This window comes from Furipterus horrens, unplaced genomic scaffold, assembly GCF_987537825.1.
Source record: "Furipterus horrens unplaced genomic scaffold, mFurHor1.1.pri manual_scaffold_9, whole genome shotgun sequence".
NCBI lineage: Eukaryota > Metazoa > Chordata > Mammalia > Chiroptera > Furipteridae > Furipterus > Furipterus horrens.
Window position 1 is genome coordinate 48,147,057 of NW_028327179.1, and position 21,481 is coordinate 48,168,537.

The following is a 21,481-nucleotide window of genomic DNA, read 5'->3' on the forward strand; positions in this document are numbered from 1 at the left end:
TGATTATAACATGTCTTGGTGTGGTTCTCCCTGGGTCCAGTTTTTCTGGAACTCTCTGTGCTTCCTAGACCTGTCAGTCTATTTCCTTCCCCAAGTTCGGGAAGTTCTGCTTCATTATTTTTGCACATAATTTTTCAATTTCTAGTTCTTCTTCTTCACCTTCTGGCAAACCTATAATTCTAATATTTGTTCGCTGATAGCTGTCCCAGAGGTTTCTGAGCCTCTCCTCATATTCCTCACTTTTTGTTTCCTCTTTCTGCACTGGCTGACTGTTTGTTCCTTCCCTATGTTCCAATCTGTTGATTTGATCTCTGGTTTCTGTTTCCTCACCACTTGTCTCATATGTGTTTTCGTTCATTTCAGCAGGGCTATCCTTCATTCCTTCCCCGTTGTGTTCAATATCTTTTGCTAATTCTGTAAGCTGCCTTATAGCTCTGAACTGAGCCTCAGAAACTCTATTTGTTCATCAGTTAATTCCTTTATTTGCTGTTTGGTTAGCTTCATGACTGGTATTTCAATCATTATTCCTGTCATTCTGACCATTTTCGTTTATCTTTCCTTCTTGGGCGGGGCTGTCACACCTCCTACGCTATCAGGTGCAGCGCCCTGAGCACTCGTCACAACCCGGCGACCTTTTTCACCACACTGTGGCACTTTGTGTGGGGGCAGGGGTCCAAAATGGATTCCGGCTGCTACTCTCTGCTTAGAGACCAGGAGCCTCTCCCTACATCCCCACGCCCTCTGGGCCTCACAGTCCGAGGCAATGAGGGTCTGCCTTCCCCAGCATTAGAATCGCGAGCTAACGAGTCTCAACTGCAGCTGGTACTGCTCCCCTGGCATTTCTTGCAGTCCCGTCGCTATCCCTGCTGCTGCCCCCGGTTTTGCCCCTCCTACCCATATGGATGAGCACCACTGGTTTATAACTTCATACGTTGGACTTCCATGTAGTTTTATTTTCTGGAATTTCTGGTTATTTTTGGTTTTGAGATAGTTATATTCCTTCTTAGTTGTGGAGGCAGACAGAACGTGTCAGTCTAAGCCTCCATTTTGGCCAGAAGCTCAAGAGCTTAAATTTTAAAATCTTCATATTTTAATTCATACTCATTTAATTCATTTAATAATACTCTCTCCTCAGGAACAAAAAACTAGAAAGATGACAGCAGAGTATTGTGTTATAAAAAAACACTCAAGAGCCCAATATTAATCAAAACTATTCTGATTTCTCCTGTCACTATCCTTATGGCATTAAATTGTCCCTCTGAATTAATGATTGAATATTTGTTTCAACAAGAACATTCGAGTTACTCATGACTATGAATGGCTATAAGTACAAATTGAAATTTAAAATTAGATATTAAAGAACTTTAAAAAATCTCAAAATAAGCCATGTAGAGAATAATTTATTAAAAGACACCTGGTATTTAATTAGATCTCCTACATGTTTTTTAATACTTTAAAACAATTTGGTTTTTTTTTTTTTTCCTGCAAATTTCACATCTGATATTAGACCTCAAATTTACAACAGACCACAAATAAAGTAATGAATGGTATTTGGGCTAGCTAGTGTTTAGTATTCAAAACAAAAATATGAAAGTTCTACCACTTTTAAGCGGGAAAGATCACTATAAACTGAGTTACAACCAAACAAACAAATATTCAAGAAAATCAATGTGAACATTTCTTGATTTTTATCTAGAGTAACACCTCTTAATAAGCTGGATACTACTAGAGGATACCAACAAAATCAAAGAATGTTAAAATATTAAAACTTTTTAAATCATCTAATCAGGACTTTTTCATCTGCAGTTCAAATCAGATATGAGATTCTGTATATGTGTACATTTTTCTGGAAATTTAAAAATTTCCTCACAATTTCAAAAGAATGTATGATTGAAAACAGGCTGAGAACCACTGTCTAATTAATGTAGAGATGTGATTAGTGAGACTCAAAGAAATGAAATTATTTACCCATGATCAAATAATTAGCAAATATCAGTTTTGGTACTTAAGCCTTCTTTTTTCTACTGAAATTCAAACAGCTCTAAAAAGACATTTTTGGTAAACATACATTTAAGTGAAAAACAAATCTGTATCATGTAAGAGCAATGAAGGAAGTCTCAGGCTGATAATAAAAAGAATACCAAGATGGCAGATTAGAGGCATGACTTCAGAATGATTCATCCAGAACAGAGAAGGAGGAGAGTTCTAAGAGGGCCATTCCCAAGAAAGGAAAAAAAGGAACTGATACAATACCTGAATGTGACTGAATGCAACAAAAGGAATTTTACAGCTCCAACAGAGACTTTGGAGAATTAGAAAAAGGGAAAAAAAGTTGGACAGAAAATATTATCACAGTACATTATCTTGAGACAATATGACACAGCTCTAAATGACACATATACAAACATAAGCCCTGAACACTGATTTAATCAAAATTTGTAGTCATTGAGAGGGTGGGGTGGGTAGAGTGATTGAGGGGAGCTCATAAAAAAAAAGCTAATTCTTTATCATACAGTAGTAAATCAACAAGTAACATCTACAATTAAATACTCAAGTAAAGGCAAGGTGGATAGTTTAAAAACATAAAGAAAATACTATTAAAAAACCCAAACAGTGTTACTTACCAGGGTACTATTACATTTTGAGCAATATGATAATTCATTGTCGTATGCAGCTGTCTTAGAGCACAGGTCAGCAAACTGAGGCCTATCGGCCAAATGTAGCCCACTGCCTGTTTCTGTAAATTGTTTTACTGCAACACAGCCATGCCCATTCATTTCATTCATTTACATATTGTGTCGTCGTCGTCGGCAGCCGTCCGTCTCGAGAGACGATGGTGTAGCTTCTTAAGTGTCTATCTGCACCGCCGAGAATGGCTGTGCAGTCCGACTCGGGAGTGACACGGCATCTGTCTCCTCCCGTGTTGAATTGACATCTTGCGATGACGCTGGAGTGTCCTCTCCAGTGGAGCTGAAGCTACAGAGCCTGGGCAGGGTGATATGGAGGGTCTGCTGTTGCCCATGCAGCAGACCCCCCCTCTCTTCGCAGCTGAAGGGTCCAAGGGAAAGACGGAGTCGATACAGCTTGGCTTCAGGTGCGCCGCAGGAGTTGCCGGTGTTGACTACAACGTCAAACCGCCTTAGGGACTCTGGCTCCGGATTTTCTGTCGGGGTTTACTCCCTTAGCCTTTCCCCAGAAGAGGTATGCCGCAAGGCAGCGGAGGTTTTTTGGAGTCAGAGTTTTCCTTCTCTGATGTACCCTGACTGGAAGATCGAACCAGCGACACTTAGCTCGCAGGCCGACGCTCAATCCACTGAGCTAAACCAGCCAGGGCTCACATATTGTGTATGGCTGTTCTTAATCTTATACTACGACATCAGTGAGTAGTTGCCTTCAAAGCCTAAACTATCTGGCCCTTTACAGAAAAAGTTTGCCAACCCCTGGTTTACTGTATTGCATGACATTTAGTATCTGATTTCTACACACAAATGTCAGTATTCCCCCAAAGTAATTACGAAAACCAAAGCTTCACACTCCACATTTTCAACACACCTTCCCCAACTCCCCACTAGTGTTGAGAAGTAGAACTTTTGTTTGAGAACCACTGAGCTATAAAGAAATTAAAATGATTGTCCCAGGGGAGCAAAACTCAGAGACTGGATAAGGTAGGGAGAGGAAGTACTGGGGTCTGCTCCCCCCTCACTCCTCACCCCACTAAACCTTGAAACACTAATTAATCTTTTAAAGTAGTCACATGTATTTCTTTAAGAAAATTAAATTTTAAAGCAAAATATATATAAAGGAATCAAATCTGGTTAATGATTCTGGTGACTCTCTAACATAAAATGTGTGATTACATTTTCTAGATATAAATTGTGACATTTGTTGTATTTGATCTGGAAAATATTTTGCACACACCCAAAGCAACTAGGTAAATGACTCTCAGATAAGAAGGGTATTGCTGTGCTAACTGAACATTAGTGTCATATTTCAACCTTCAGATCCCAAGAAAAGTCAGTCAATCTAGCACATTCTACAAATAATCTTCAGTAAAGTTTTCAATGTTTAACATAAAAAGCCAAATATAGAAAATGTTTAATATACACTATTCTCCTAAGAAAAAATTAAAAGTTTTCAAAGATCTATATAGCAAATAAAAAATTTTTTGTTTTAATTTTCTTTGTTTTCTTTTTGAATTAACAGTATGTTCAACACTTCAATTTTGTACTTCCAATAGAGTATTTTATATGAAAAATGTGATGTTGTATATCTGTGGTATGTTCTATCCAGAAAAGAAATAACATATCTAAAGAAGTATCCTGAGGTTTGACTAATGTTTTAAGTGTTTTAGTTATCACTTATTTCTAATTCAACTAAATTTTATTTTATCTTTATTTTTATTTTTAAAATCTTCACCCAAAAATGTACTTATTAATTTTAGAAAAAGAAGAATGGAGGGAGGGAGGGAGTTTCTGAGTGGGTAGAGAGAGAGAGAGGAACAGATGTGAGAGAGAAACACTGATCTGATCGTTTGCCTCCTGTACGTGCTCCAACAGGGGATCAAACCTACAACCTAGGTATGTGCCCTGACCGGGGATTGAACCCACAACCTTTTGGTGCATGGGACAATGCTCCAACAATAGAGCCACCCAGCCAGGGCCAATTCAACTAAAATTTTTAATTGTTTGACTTCCCACACATAAGAAAAGCTTTAAATAAAAATTTTGTTAATAGGGACAGGAAGCATAAGAATAAAAAATGTTTAAAATGTGATAAAAACAAAATTCACTACATACACTAAAAACCTAAAATACTATATATAACAATATACATTTTAAAAAGTGTAAACAACACTCTTCAGGAGTTAACAGTACACTGTATTTTCAAAAAAAGGCATTTATTCTCTTCAACTTTATCAAGAAAACATTACATTGGTAAAGCATACTTTGAAATGTATAGGATGATGCAGCTAGTTAAGTAGTTATAACAATAACCCTAAAACTTCAAAATAAACATTTTAATATTACAGTTTGGAGAATACAATCTCCAAAGGTTCATTTTACTGTAAAGATGCAGCTGTTGAGTCATAACTTATAAGAAACAAATTACTACTACAGTTTCTCTTGAAATAAGAGTTATAAAGTTATAACAGCTCTGCTAACCTTTCTTTTAAAAGAAATACAAGAAAAAATTTAATGCCTTTATAAAATGCTTAATTACATTCATAACCCTGGTTTACATTATAACTGAAAATAATCTAGCAACTCTGAAAATGTGGATTTAAAAATGGAGAAAAAAATATTTTTAGGCATCATCTTTTTAATTTATATAGAAGTAAAATTGGCAAAAGGAAAAATAAAATATTCCCTTTATCATTCAAAAGATCCTGAAATCTATTTGTCATTATTTTAGGTAATATTTGACATAAATCTATAGTATTTACATACACACAAAAAGCTCTTTTATAATAAAAACATTTAAAAGGTTAAAAGCTTTGATTATCAACTTACCTTTTTTTGATACCAGACAATAGCATCAGTGACTTTGGACGCCATTTATTCCACTGAAATCACACATTTGTCATTTTAAGCTGCGCAAGAGAGAAAAACATACTAATGACTTTACTTCCACCTTCCAAAAAGAAACTGAGCAACATGCATATCTAGCACTCTGGTTACTTGTAGAGCAAAGGGTGTATGACTACACTTATATTACACCCTTCCTCATTACTATTTTAGCAACAGGTTCTCTTAAGTAAACAAAATCAGTTGTCATAATAAAAGATCTTTCTTGACTTTTCTTACAAAATAGTTGAAACATTTTTTTAATTAGCTTTTAAATTTCAGAATTTCCTAGATTATACTGGAAATCTTTCATTTATAAATTCACATATGATAGGAATTCACTCAGTAACAATTTTTGCTGTAGTTTCTATCTAGGAACTCGTGTCAATTGCTGTTGCTAAAGAATAGCTTGATAGAGATGCCAAAATTTATAATCACATTTTATTTTCCCTGATACTCAGTAAACATAAAATTGAACTAAAATCAAATAACAATAGAAACCTATTTATATTAAATACTAAGCCAATATTAAGCATTCATTACATAGGAATAATTAATATGAAGGACTTCTCAGATATCACAGTTTGCTAATACTTAGAAATTTACCACAGACCATTTCAAAAGCATCTTTGTTTGTCTAAAACAGTTTTTAAAGAAGAAATAATTCCCAGAGAGAATTAATTCCAGGTTGATTCCAGTAATACTTTTCTAATTGTAAGACCAGGCTAGATAGAGGGGTACCTCTGGTATGGTATTGAAGATGAGCTTAAAGTTCATAGATACTTTCCCCAGAACTCATTACAAACCAGGATCATTCAAGGCCACCAGGATCTCAGGGAAATCCTGGAAGGAAAAGCACCCTGCTGAGCTGATCCTAGCACATGCAGATCTGCAAATGGAGAGATTCTACCACTATACAATCTGCACAGATGTTTCTATATCATTCTGAGGTGCATATCAGGATTCAAACATAATAATTATCATCTGCAAGTTCAAATATTCAAAGGACTAACCTCTAAAATTTAAGGCAGAGTTTACTTAACGCCTGTATTTTTTATAGTGTTATATATCAGATTATTTTATTACCTTTCCTACAATACTGATTCCATCTTTAACTGATCAAATTCAAGCAAACTATGTTTTGAAATTCCTAAAGAATGCCCTGGTCTAGTACATACAGTGCATGTTCAATTATAATTATTTTTATTATTAATGTTTTATTTTTTAAAACTCTGCAATCCAGAAACTGGCAAGCATTTATATTTCCTTTTTTTAAACATGGCAAACAGTTTAGAGAAGGAATACATGTAATTAGTTTTTGTTGACCTTTAAAATAAAAATAGCTAACTGATGATCATACAATTACAATGTCAATTCTAACTACATACACTTGGATTATTTAGATTTCAAAGGTCACTTCCACTGAAGTTTCTTAGTCAGGTATGTCTACCTCCATTTTTCTCACCAGAGGTTTTTGAGGACACTTTCTCTTACTGACTTAAATCTCCCATTTTGGTTTTTCTGTCCTAGAGACTTCTGGGGGTGATTCATTTACTTTTAGCCATATTTCAACCTCGAGGTTTTCTCCACTGATTCTCCTAGGAGACTATTTAGTACAATATCAAAAGTAGGTTTATAGTTGTTCACAAAAATACAAAATTTGTAATAATACAAGAATAAACTCTATTTTGTGTATTCACAACAGTAAACCTACTTTTGCCCATCCTTGTATTTGTCAAGACAGTTGTGTATGTTTTCCAAATTGGTTATATCTCTCCCTCTCTCCCCACTCCTGGCCCCCACGCCTCGCCTCGCCTCACCAAATGCAAACTACAAAAAATGATACAAAAAGTATGGGAATATCAACATTTCACTTTACCCAATTTTTAGGGTTATTTCAGATTATCTACCAAGATAAAGATCCTCTCTCTTAAACACTCAGATGTGTAAAAACTACACATTTCACATACAAAATGTAAAAGAATATTTTATTAAGCCAATCTATTAAAAGTATGAGATATTTAATATATTTGGAGAATACTTTAATGGTCACATATAAATAGTTAACAATTTTTTAAAAGCATCAATGAAAGTGAGGAAAATGCCTGCTTCAAATAAAATGATCTGAAAGATAATTTTTTTATATGCTTTGGTTTATACCAACTCCACTTAGAAATAAATTTCAAAAATCAACTGTAACAGTACACTAGGTATATAAAATGTTCTAAATATTTTGATTATATTTATTTGGATTTATAGAAATAAATTTTGTATTAAAAATAAAAAAACACCTTTCATTAGTAATGGTAAAGTTTGCCCTGCAAACTCATTTAATAGTTTTTCCACTGTGTCAACATTTCTGTTACACCAAGTGGCTCATACCTATATTTAAAACAGGTTTTACAGCATGATGAGATAGATTTCTGAATCAGACATCTGACAAAATGCACTTGAAGACATGCAAATTTCACATGAGTATAAAAAACAAAAAGTAATAAATCAACAAATGACTTTATGAATAAAGATTATTTCTAAAGCCTTTCCAATTTCTTTGATTCTGACAGTCTGGAAATACAGGTTTATAATCTCTATAATGTTAGTTTATGTTATGTAACATTTAATGCTAAATTATGACATTAAAGTTAATTTACATTAAAAAAGTAGCATAGAAAGCTTATTGGGTACCTTGAACAGAGAATCTTAAATCTTTTTCAATCAACTAATCTGATAGATGGATGGGTATAAAGATATGGAAATAACCCCATTATAAAGCCACAGAGTTAACTGCAGACATAACATTTAAAGCTTATTATAGATATTACTCTGAGGTAATTATCTATTTTCATTTTTTAAACTTTTTGTGAAGAGTGATTAAGAATATTTGTGAGGTTTTTTTATTTTGTATTTTATGTTACTTTTTATTGCATTCATTGGAGTGACACTGGTTAATATAATTATATAGGTTTCAGGTGTAGTATTCTAATACATCATTTGTATGTTGTACTGTGTGTTCACCACCCCAAGTCCTCAAGTCAAGTCTCCTTCCATCACTATTTATCCACCCATACGCTCTTCTAACCTTCCTCTACCAGCCCCTCTGCTCTGCCTTTCCTTCGAGTAATGACCATACTATTATCTGTGCCTATGAATTTTTGTTGTTATTGTTTTTGTTTTGCTTAATCCCTTCACCTTTTTCATCCGTCCCCACAGCCACCATCCTCTCTGACAGTTGTCAGTCTGCTCTTTATCTATGGGTCTGTTTGTTAGTTTATTTTGTTCATTAGATTCCACAGATGAGTGAAATCCTTTTTGCAACTTGTCTTTGACTGGCTTATTTCACTTAGCATAATGCTCTCCAGGTCCATCCATGCTGTTCCAAAGGGTAAGACTTCCTTTTTTTTTTTTTTACAGCCAAGTAGTATTCTATTGCATAAATGTACCACATTTTTTTAACCCACTTATCTGCTAATAGACATCTGGGTTGCTTCCAGATCTTGGCTATTGTAAATAATGGTGCATATATTCTTTTAAATTAGTTATTTGGGTTTCTTCAGATATATTCCCAGAAGTGGAATCACTAAGTCATAAGGCAGTTCCATTTTTTAATTCTGAAATGTAACTCCATCCTGCTTTCCACAGTGGCTGTACGGTGCATGAGGGTTCCTTTCACATCCTTGCCAACACTTGCTGTGTGTTGATTTATTGATGGCAGCAATTCTGACAGGTGTGAGATGATATCACACTCTAATTTCAATTTGGATTTCTCTGATGATTAGTGAGGTTGAGCATCTTTTCATATGTCTATTTGTCACCTGTATGTCATCCTTAGAGAAGTGTCTATTCAGGTCTTTTCACAATTTTTAATTGGATTATTTGTCTTTCTGATGTTGAATTGTATAACTTCTTTATAAATTCTGGATATTAATCTTTATCAAATGTATCACTGGTGACTATATTCTCCCATTCAGTGGATTGTCTTTTCATTTTGTTGATGGTTTGCTTTGCTGTGCAAAAACTTTGTTTGATGTAGTCTCATTTGTTTATTTTTTCTTTTGTTTCCCTCGCCCAGGAGATATAGCACAAAAAATATTGCTAAGAGAAATGTCCAAGATTTTACTGTCTATGTTTTCTTCTGGGATTTTTACAGTTTGGGATCTAACATTTAAGTGAGTAATTCATTTTTAGTTTATTCTTGTGTCTGGTGTAATAAGGTGGTCTAGTTTCATTTTTTTTTGCACATATCTGTCCAGTTTTTCCAACACTGTTTATTGAATAGACTGTCTTTACCCCATTGTATGTTTTTGCCTTCTTTGTCAAATATTCATTGATTATATAGGCATGGGTTTATTTCTGGGCTCTCCACGTCTGTTTTTATGCCAATACCATGTTATTTTGATGACTATGGCCTTGTAGTATAGTTTGGTATCAGGTAGTCTAATTCCTCCAACTTTGTTCTTCTTTCTCAAGGTTGCTGTGTCTATTTCGGGTCTTCTGTGGTTCCGTATCAATTTGTGGAATATCTGTTCTAGTTCTGTGAAATACACCATTGGTATTTTTATAGAAATTTCATTGAATCTATAGATGGCTTTGGTAGTATGGATATTTTAATGATGTTAATTCTTCCTATCCGTTAACACATGATATGCTTACATTTATTTGTATCTTCTTAAATTTCTTTTTTCAGTGTCTTATAATTTTCTGAATACAGGTCTTTGACAACCTTGGTTAAATTTATTCATAGGTATTTTATTCTTTTTGAAGCAATTGTGAATGAGTTGTTTTCTTAGTTTCCCTTTCTGACAGTTCATTATTGGTGTATAAAAATGCAACTGATTTCTGGATATTGCTTTTGTATCCTGCTTCTTTACTGAATTCACTGATCAGTTCCAGTAGTTTTTTACTGGAATCCTTAGGGTCCTCTATATACAGTATCATGTCATCTACAAACAATGAGAGTTTTACTTCTTCCTTTCCAATTTGGAGGCCTTTGTTTTTTCTTCTTGTCTGACTGCTGAAAGTAGGACTTCCAGTACTGTGTTAAATAAGAGTGGTGATAAAGGACATCTTTGTCTTCTTCCCAGTCTCAAGGAAAACACAGTTTTTGCCCATTGAGTATGTTGGCTGTGGGTTTGTCTTATATGGCCTTTGTTACATTGGGCTTTGTTCCCCCTATTCTCACTTTGCTGAGAGTTTTTATCATAAATGGGTGCTTGATTTTATCAAATGCTTTTTCTGCATCTACTGACGTGATCATGGGGTTTTACGTTTCATTTTATATGGTAAGTCATGTTAATTGATTTGCAGATATTGTATCAACCTTGCATTCCCAGAATAAATCCCATTTGATCATGATGTATGATCTTTTTAATGTACTACTGGAACCTGTTTGCCAATATTTTGTTGAGGATTTTAGCATCTATATTCATCAGAGATACTGCCCTAAATTTTTCTTTCTTTGTAGAGTCTATCTGATTTTGAAATTAGGATAATGCTGGCTACATAAAATGAGCCTGGAGGTAATTCTCTCTTTGACGCTAATTTAATCATCATACCTTGTCAAAACATCTGAAATTATTCTTTACAATGACAAGTTTCACACAAAATGCATTTCCAATTTCAAAGACCAGGGTAGAGGGGAAAGATGACTACAAAGACATAGTATGTTAAGTCTGCCTTATAGAATTTCACTACAAGTAGAGTAATGTGGAGGAGTATTCTTTGCACAACCACAACTGCAACCAAAGAAATCATCAGGTTTGTAACCATTTCCTATGTCACAAAATAATCACTCTATCAAATACTACACATTATGTTACAAAATACTTCTCTCATTATTCTGAAATAAGTTTCTCTGTTCCACCATGATTTACATTATGCTCAGAAAACATTTTAAGCCCACTTCTGACAGTTTGCTTGTGCTGTTACTCCCCTTTCTTTTCTCCACTCATTCATCCTTCTAACTCAGATCAAATACAACTTCCTCTAAGATGAAGTTTCCTTTAAGTGGACTAAAAAAATTTGAATTGATCTGTAGTAATAAATCTGGCATTTAAAATAAAATGCAAAGCAGTACAGCCATACATGTTATTCCAGCATATGTAAACACTTTTAAGGAAAGAAAGAGGCATCTTTCTTCCTTTGTGTCATACTAAGTATCCAGTAAATTATAATATGCAGTAGAGGAAGTAGAGCAGAGAAAAAGAGACTAAGCGGCAGGAGAATTAGGTTCTAGATTCAAATTCTGACACTAAGAACTGTGTGCTCTTGAATAAGTTACTGAGTTCTCTCAGACTCATTTTCTCAGCTGTACCACCTGGCCAAATATTCTGTAACTCAATAAAGGTTAAACAGATAACAATTTGAAAATGTACCGAATTCCTCTGAATGTCTTTACTAATATACCCAAAAACATTAGTATTAGTTAAATCAGTGTTATATTTATGAAACGTAACATAGAGAAATGGAAAACATTATTAAAAGGTAGTTTGTGTAACTCTCCTCAGGCTCTGAACTAGTTATTATCCTCAACAACTTTTATATCACTCTCTCTGCCCTAAGAATCATATTTAGATTCTACCTTTCAAAATTGTATTAAGACCATCTAAAATCTCATTCTTACCAACTTACCCAACATTATTTCTCATCATCTTCTCATACATCCTATGTTTCAATCATACCACATTTCCTATACCCTTCTACCTCTATGCCAAAGTGAACACTCTTCTCTTTCCAAAACAAGGAGACTTCAAGAATACCTCCTAAATTCCACTCTCTCTACAAGTTTCTTTAAAATTCCTCCATGAAAGATTTTTCATTCTGTTGTTTCCATTACACATATATTTCGTTCTGTACAAGCTTTTGTATACTTATCTGTATGTGCCCTCATCTCAATCCATAGTTTCTTAAAGAGCAATCCAATGTCTTTATTATCTCTGTATTTTCCTACAGTTTTACATATATACTGCTGACCCTTGAACAATGTGGTAGTTAGGGACGCCCACCCATCTCCCCTCAAAAATCCATGTATAACTTTTGACTCCCCCTCTGTATATGGGGAAAGCAGGGATTGGTTCCAGGACCCCTAAGGATACCAAAATCTGCATATCCTCAAGTCCCTTACATAAAATGGCATAGAACGATGTATACAGTTGACCCTCTGTACCTGCCAATTCTCAACTGCTGATTTAAAATACTATCTTAGATCTATGATTGGTTGAATCTACAAATGTGAAGCCTGGGAATATGGAGGGCCAACTGCATATTTTTTGGAAAAATATCTGGGTACAAGTGGACCGACACATTTCAAACACATGGTGTTAAGAGTCAACGGTATTAAACACAATGCTTATACACCACATAAAAAGTTGCCAGCCAAACATCATTACAGATGAATGAATTTAAGAACCAGAATTGAGAAGACTACCAGTTCAACTCCTACACTACCCCAACAGGAGCATAAACCCAGAAACAATATTCTTTCCTAGCACTAAAAGGTACAAAAATATTACGAAGTATGTAAATATGGCTGATTTAATGACATATGACTCAATCAACCAATATATAATGATTTGCAGACTTAAAAAGTACAATGAAAAGTTAAGGTCAAACCTGCCAAGTCTAGTCTAAATCTATTCGCAAATCCTGAAGTTAAATATAACTCAGTTGTCTCCTCCACAGCTAAAATTAGCACTTTTTAAACTTCAGAAACTGGAAGCAAAGCTGTTCTGCCCTTAAAAAGGTAATAAATGCTAAGGTTGAAATCATATTTTCCATACTGATTAAGTTAAAAAAAAAAAGTGAAACTCTCATAGGGAGTAGTCCTTCCTTACCTACAGAAAATATGTTCAAATACCCTCAGTGAATGCCTGAAACCACAAACAGTACTAAATCTTACATATACTATGTTTTTCTTATACATAAATACCTATCATAAAGCTTAACTTATAAATTAGGCACAGTAAGATATTAAAAAACAGTACCCAATAATAAAATAGAATAATTATAACATTATACTGTAATAAAAGTTATGTGCATGGCTTTAGGGCCATTATTAAGTAAAATAAGGGTATCCTGAACACAGGTGCACTAAGATACAAGAAGAGTTGACCTGATAACCAAGATGGCTACTAAGTGACTAACAGGCTGGGATTGTGGACACATTGGACAAAGGGATGATTCGTGTCCCCCTGAAGGCAGCTCAATCTTATGAGAGATTCATCATGCTACCCACAATTACAAGCAATTACTCAAACTTATGAGTTATTTATTTCTGAAATTTTTCATTTAGTATTTTCAGACTGCAATTGACCACAGGCAACTGAAACCACGAGAAGCTAAATCGTGGATAAGCGGAGGGGAGAACTACTGTACTAGTTTCAGGGATACTACTTTCTAATCATGTAGCCTATACATAGTTATAATTTCTTGGAACTTTTTAATTCTTCATGTGGAATGAGGATATTATTTCATAGAAATGTTGTAAAGAATAAATATTACACACTATTTGTTTAAAGTTGCTTTCAACCTTAGGATAGAAAAATAAGATGCAAAGTGGGTCTAATAAACAGAAATATACACTTTCTATTATATCAGATCATAAAAGGAATATCTGTAATTTTTATTTTCCTTCATGGAACCAGTGCACAGTCTGTGTACTTTGGGCTGGAGGATAACACCTAATCTAAGAAGAAAAGTTATAAGCAAGTAACTTCTCTCTAAACCTGTATTTACAAAAATATTTGTGCTATTGTGAAATCTAACAGAACCCCTAGAGTTAAAATCTTAATACTACCCACAAAGCCCACTGTAGAACTTCCTGATGGATACAACCAACCCACACTTTATGTCCTTTAAAGCAACTTTTTAAATGTTAGGGTTTCTTAAATTTACCAAATACCCACAAAATCTCTATTCCTTGAGCATCTGAGGGAGTTTAAAAAAAAAAAAAACACTTAAAAACATCCTTTAAATAACCAAGTTGAAGTGTATTTGGCAAGTGCTTCTGATTTTATTTGACTGTTGTGCCTCGCAGAAAAATCAATGACATACAATCTATTTAAAAGGTTTAATTTCCTTATTATTACTTTTAATCCTCACTCAAGGACATTTTTTTACTGCTTTTAGACAGGAAGAGAGAAAGAGAGAAACATCAATGCAGGAGAGAAACATTGATTGGCTGCCTCCCATACATGCCCAACCAGAGATTCAAACCCACAATCCAGGTATGTTCCCTGACCGGGAATCGAACCTACAAACCATCAGTTATAGGATGATGCTCCAACCAACTGAGCCACACTAGTCAGGGCTTAAGTTCCTTATTAACTCACAAAAGAATTTTACCATCAACCAATCAGGTTCTTCCCAAATATGCATATGTTTTTACTGGCCTCTAATAAAAATATTAACTAAATTAATTGTTTCAGGTACTCTATCAAAATAATAATTCACTACATGATATTCAAATAGCTTAAAACTTTAATAGATCATCAAAATGATTTTACAGATAAAAATCACTAACTATACCTCATCAAAATGCTACGGATAAACTTTGAAAAACATTACTTTAAAGGTGTTTCAGGAAGTATCTGATCATTTAATAAAAATATTTATTTACGAACACTTACTGCCCTTGTTCTAGGCACTGAGTATACAACAGTGAAAAAGAAACGAGGTATCAGCTGTGATGAAACTTACATCGTAAAGAAACAAGATCTAAAATGAACATCAAATAAGATAATTTTAAGTGCCATGAATGAAATAAACAGGAAAATGTGATGGGGACAGAGTAGAAACTTCTGGAAAGAAAGGCCAAAGTCCCTTCTGAGATAACACATGGATTAAGATCTGAAAGATAAGCACAACCAGCGAAGCCACGAATTAAGGGAGGACATCCTGAGCACAGGGAACAGCAATCACAGACCCTGAGTGGAAATAAGCTTAGTATTTTTAAGAAACAGAAAGGAAGCCAGTCTGACACAAGTGTAATGGACACAAGTGTCAGTGGTTCAAGATGAAGTATGAAGGGGAGGTAGGGACCATAGGGTCATAGATGACATAGTACATAATTTTATTATAAAGATAGGAAGTCACTTAAGTGATTCCAGCAAAGCAGTGATGATCTAATTTGCAAAGACCACTCTAACAGCTGTGTAGAGAACAGACTGGACTGAAGAGCTCAGAGTAGAAGTAGTAATAAGGTTAGTTAAGAAAGTCTTAGTCCACGCAGAAGATGACAGTTACTAAGCTCAGGAGCAAGTGGGCAGTTTTGAGATTTATTTATAGGTGAAATCAACAAGATCTGGGACTTGACTAGGATATGGCAGGATGGGGGGGGGGGGGAGACTAGAGAGAAAAATCTGGGTTTTTGGCTTGAACCATTTCCTGAGATAGACATGCATAAATAATAAAGAGGTTTATGAGAGTAAATAGAAAATTTTAGTTTTAAACCTGTTGAAGTGACAATACCTACTAGACATAAAAATAAAGAAGTAAAGCAGGTATTTAGATACATGAGTCTAAGGCTGAAGATAAAGATGGTTACATAGGTATAGTCATTTGTCACAACTGAACACATTTAAGATCTGTGACTTTCACAGTTCCTCTCAATAAAATAATATGACTGACTTAAGTCACCTAAGAAAAGTATAATTAAAGAAGAAGAGTCCAGCCCCAAGTCTACTACTATTCAGAGGAAGTAGAATAAGAGGCCAAGAACAGAAAAAATAGAAACAAAGGTAATGTAATGTCAGAATCCAAGAAAGGAGAGTCTTTCACAAAGGATTAAGTAAGTCCCTAAGAGATCATTGGATTTAACAAAATAGAAGTTAGAAATGACCTTGGCAGGAACAATGTCAATAGAGTGGAGAAGGAAGTCAGAGTGGAATGAGAAGATATGGTTGATAAAGAGGACATGTGTAAAAAAATTGTTAATTGACTCCCATTACTCTATCATCCCATTTCTTTTGCAAAAACTCCTGCCCAAAAGAAAGAACTTTCCTATCCTTTCTTGTAGCTAAGAGTGGCTGTAACTATATTCTGGTCCAGACACAAACAGAAGTATTACATGGAACTTTAGTTAGGCCTATTTAAAAATCTAACTCAGTTGGCAAAGCCCTTTTGTTCTTCCCTACTACCCATTTCCTGTTCACTGGAATGCTGTTTTAATGGTTGAAGCTCCAGCAGACACCATGGACAGGGACATTGAGAACAGAAGCCAAGTGAATTCATCATACCAGGTCCAGTCTGCCTACTTCATTACTTTTCATATTCAACACTATAAATCTTTATAGCTTCAGTCATTGTTATTCACAGTCAAATCAAATCTAATTGACACTGCTGGGTATACGCAGGAATTCAGAACAAGTGACATGCCCCTCCCCCCAAAATGTGCCACTGTGGTGTACAGGTTCTTTTGAGCTAAAGGCAACAAAGACCCTGTGGCAGGGCAAGCTTTTAATAACTGAAAAACTGTTCTTCCAACCTTCCTGCAATGACCATCCTCCCCTTGAAATCCCAAGGTGATCCTTAGATCAGGATGTCATATATACCTCATTTTTCCTTCCCTGTCTTTGAATCTCTCCTGAATGTGAGGTCTCTTGACTCTCATGTATACAGGGTTTCCATACATATGTATGTAATTAAATGGGGTCATTTTCTCTTGCTAATCTGTGTCAGGTTTATTTATTAGCTCCAGAAAGAATCTTGAGGATAAAAGAAAGTTTCTTCCTCCCTGTGAAAGGAGCTATGCAGTAAATCTGTCAAGTTCAGGGGGCCACATGTCATGTCCGACAAGCTCAGTGACCCAAAGTAAGCTCACAGGATGATCTGATCATAAATTCCTAACTGGGCAGGTCATGGTGGGTAGTCATGCACCAGGCCTATAACTTTGTTAGTAAAAGGTTAACCTTTGCCTTAAGCAAGCCCTGTCCATTGTTCTTGTGGATCTAGCATAACAAATCTTTCAAATTAAGAATGATGTTCTTTTCCTTGAGACCCCTTGGAGGTGAGTCATAACCATCCTCATGGGGACACATGATTTTGTTGCCTACACACCATCCCTATTTACTGTAAATGTTAAATGTTAACTATCTTATACACATCACTGTAGATGTATCTCTTTATTTTACTTTTTATCCAATCATGGAGATTTCCCCAGCTTGCCTACTCCTGCCTCCTTAATCTACCACCAAGGGATTTCATGTAACCTTCCTTAATCTCTCCTTTGATTCCAAAATGCATAACTACAAATCTTCCATTCTCTGGGGTATTTTCCAGTCCTTTAAGATCCTGCTTCCAGACATATCCTCAGTTTGGCTCAAAAAAAAAAAAAAAAAACTTACAAGTTTTTTCTATAGGTTTGGACATTCTTATGTCAACATTCCCCACACCTAGTACTTTTGGTTCACATTTATGTTTCCCATCAAAACTTTGTAAGCATTTTTCTACTGTCTTCTGAAATTGATTGAGAAGTTTGCAGCTGGCTAGATTCCACCCATTGTCCCCCGCACTGCCCCTTATATAGGTCATGTTCTCTTTTTTTGGCCAGGATGCCAAAAGAATTCCCTCACTTTTAAAAATTAGTAACTACTAGGGTATAATCAATTTTAATCTTTTCACATTTTTTTCCTGGTGTTATTGCCTTTCAACCTACAAATGTTCTTTATTTCAGAATTTTATGTCTATATTATATTTATGAATACTGTTTCTGTTCCATTTGTTGGAGTCTCTATTCCAGAGCTACAATTTATTTTTATATAGGATAGTTTTTCCATGGTCATTTTTTTCTCCTTTTTTTTTTCTGTTGCGTTTTTGTAAGAGCTGCCATGCCATTTTTTAAAAAAATCTGGATCACATTTAACATGGGAAGTGCGAAACTGAACTCCTTTTTATTCTGATAGCCAAAATATTCTTCCAGAGATGCAGGAAATCGGAGAAGGGAGAGCTTAATGTTTTGTAGGCCAAATCTTCCCTTAATACGGCTTCTGGGATGTTAGGCTAAAATTATTGTACAAGCCTTGTCATATACACCCTGTATCTTCTCATTCTTTCTCTGGCCTCCGTTTTTGAAGTATTTGGCTCACAGTTGTACATACCCCTTTTTTGTCCACTTCTATTCCATTTCTTTTTTAAAGAATTTATTTATTTATTTGTTTGTTTATTTATTTTTAGAGAGAGGGGAAAGGAGAAAGAGAGGGAGAGAAACATCACTGTATGGTTGCCTCTCACTCACGCCCCCAACTGGGGACCTGACATGCAACCTAGTCATGTGCCCTGACTGGGAATCGAACCAGTGACACTTGGCTCACAGACAGACGCTCAATCCACTGAGCCACAGCAGCCAGAGCTTCTATTCCATTTTTTGCTCTCCCCTCTGCCACCTACTTTTCCTTCTTTCATATGGTTTTAGCAAAGGAAAATTCTGTGATCATACTTCATTTTTACTCATAAATCCCTACATTTATTTTTAAACATTTATTTTTTAAGTAGCAAATACATTCATTTAAGTACTAACAGTTGCACTTTTACTTCTGTTTTTTCTAACAGAAGACAACCAGTTTCAATCTTTTTATACATTCAAGACACTAAATAGCACATATAGAGCAAGAGATAAAGCTTTTCTGTGAAACTGTTATAACTACCTCCAAGTAAAAAAAAAAAAAAGATGCATTTTCCCTCTTCAAATCAATTCTCTCTATCTACTTGATTTGCTACGCAAGCAATAAATCCTAGAATTCTTGTCTCTTTCCCTTTCCCACCACTACCAATTCTATACCTGGCCCACTCAATAAATATGAAGAAATAAATTAATCTAGCTATTTGTCATACTGCCAAAACAACTACCACAAAATTGCTACAAGACCATATCATCTATTACCAGGACCACTCTTAATAGTCTTGAATCATTTCTTCAATTTCACTATTTGTATTTCTAAAATACTAACCTTATTATGTTTTTCTCCTTAAAAATCTATTTCCCATTGCCTAAGAAAAGAAGACAGTATACAAAAGACCCTTCTTTTGCAGCCTGATCATATCTTCCACACATGACCTTATATCTACCCTCTCCAATCTGCCATCCATGTGCTCTTCCAACAAGCCCAAATATACCATACACTCTCATGCTTGCCCTCTAGTCCTGGCGATATTTCCTCTATTGAAAATAACTTTCTCCTTGTCCTGACCTATTTGACAAGTTACTTCAATTCCGCTAAGCCCAGATCATTATAGGAAATTAAATTGTGAGAACATCCAAGCAACGGTGTTCAAATTACTTAATTCCTTAAAGAGCAATTTACAATATGATTTAAAATATTTCAAACTACCAGGAAAAAATGTTAGACTAAACACAGGCATCTTACTTCATTCCCTTACAATATGCAATTGACACTACAGCAAAGGCATATACAAAATCCCAGAAGGACAGGGTTTGGAGAGCTTCTGGGTTGGTGACTGATTATGAAAGAGTGGCATGGAAGCTCCACCCCTTCCAATATACCTTGCCCTATGCATCTCTTCCATCTGACTTCCTGAGTTACATCCTTTTATAATACACCAGTAATCTAGTAAGTAAAATGTTTCTTTGAGTTCGGTGAGCTACTCTAGATTTTAATGGAACCTAAAGAGGGGGTTATTGGAACCTCCAATCTATAGGATAGGCATCTGAAGAAGCTTGGAGGCAGTCTTGTGGGACTATGCCCTTAAGATGTTGAATGTGATTCGTCAAAATAAAGCTGAATTGGTACAGGACACCCCTTGGAACTGTACCAGAATTGTAGTCTTAAAACATGTATCTGTAGAACTTTTTAAAAAATTACAAATTGAAACAAGTTTTAATTTGCAATTTCCAAATAGTTATAGTTTTGGTTAAATGGAATCCTAATATTCATAAATATGATTCAATTATGTGAATATATTCCAAAATATTCATTTACCATATTGGACCTGTTACCTAATACAGTCCACTTTCACTATTTGCAGATTCTTTTCCTTGAGAATTTGTCTACTAGCAAAAACTTACTTGTAAGCTCAAAATCAATACTTAAAGTACTTTCTTGATTATTCATAGACATGCACAGAGTACCAAAAATTTTGAGGTGCTGATGTGCATGTTTCCAGCTGAAGTCAAAAAAGGTGATGAAACATCTTCTTTAAACAGCTCTCAAACTGTAAACAAGTGTTCTTTTTGTGGTCTACTTAGTAATGCTTTTCTGCATTTTTTGGTTTTTACTATTCACTTTTTGTTTAAAATGCTGCCCAAGAATAGTGCTGAAGTGCTGTCCATGTTCCTAAGGGGATCATAGCAGTAGTTTTAGTCATTGTTGGAAATATTTCCCAATGATGATAAAAAAAAAAAAAGAATTATTATATCCTTAGAGAAATACACTTCTGATTAATTTCCCTTAGTAATAATCTAGTCATGTTTTTCACACTCACTCTTTCTGTCAATGAGAAGTGGGTTTATAAAAGAAGAAAATGCAATTAGTTGCTTACCTTTTAAATCCTCATACATTCCTACACTTGTTTCAAGGGCAATAGGAATGTTGAAGAAGATGAACAAAAATATATTCATCTAGTCAAAATATATAGAATACTTTGGCTTTGGCTATGCAAAGGTCTACATCTGTCCAGAAAAAGTCCAGCCATTGTTAATAAGAGAATGACTTTCACGACAGCAATGTAACCTGGCAGTCAAGGAGAGTAGACTGGAATGCACAGTAAACAACGACTTCACTGTACTAGTCAGTAGGGGTGTGGGTGGTGGGGACAGATGCTGTTGCATGAGCATGTGTACTGTGGCCGTCACATTCAAAATGACTGAGTGAGTAGAGCAATGAATCTGTATCAGATTTTGTGTTAAGCTTGAACATTCCTCCATGGAAAGTATCTGGATGATTCGGAAGGCTGCAGCTATAGGCAAC

General features: G+C 35.0%; 1 protein-coding gene across 3 annotated transcripts in view; it reads right to left on the bottom strand.

Moving 5' to 3' along the window:
- PHTF2 (putative homeodomain transcription factor 2) overlaps positions 1–21,481 on the bottom strand; it is a 147,648-nt gene that overhangs the window by 115,102 nt on the left and 11,065 nt on the right. For 2 of the 3 annotated variants that reach the window (XM_090287302.1, XM_090287300.1), the window contains exon 2: positions 5,511–5,590. In XM_090287302.1, the coding sequence (XP_090143428.1) occupies positions 5,511–5,555 (45 nt within the window). In that variant the 5' untranslated portion in view covers positions 5,556–5,590. Of the gene's footprint in view, positions 1–5,510; positions 5,665–21,481 lie in introns of those variants that run through there. The other variant, XM_090287301.1, reaches the window with a different exon arrangement.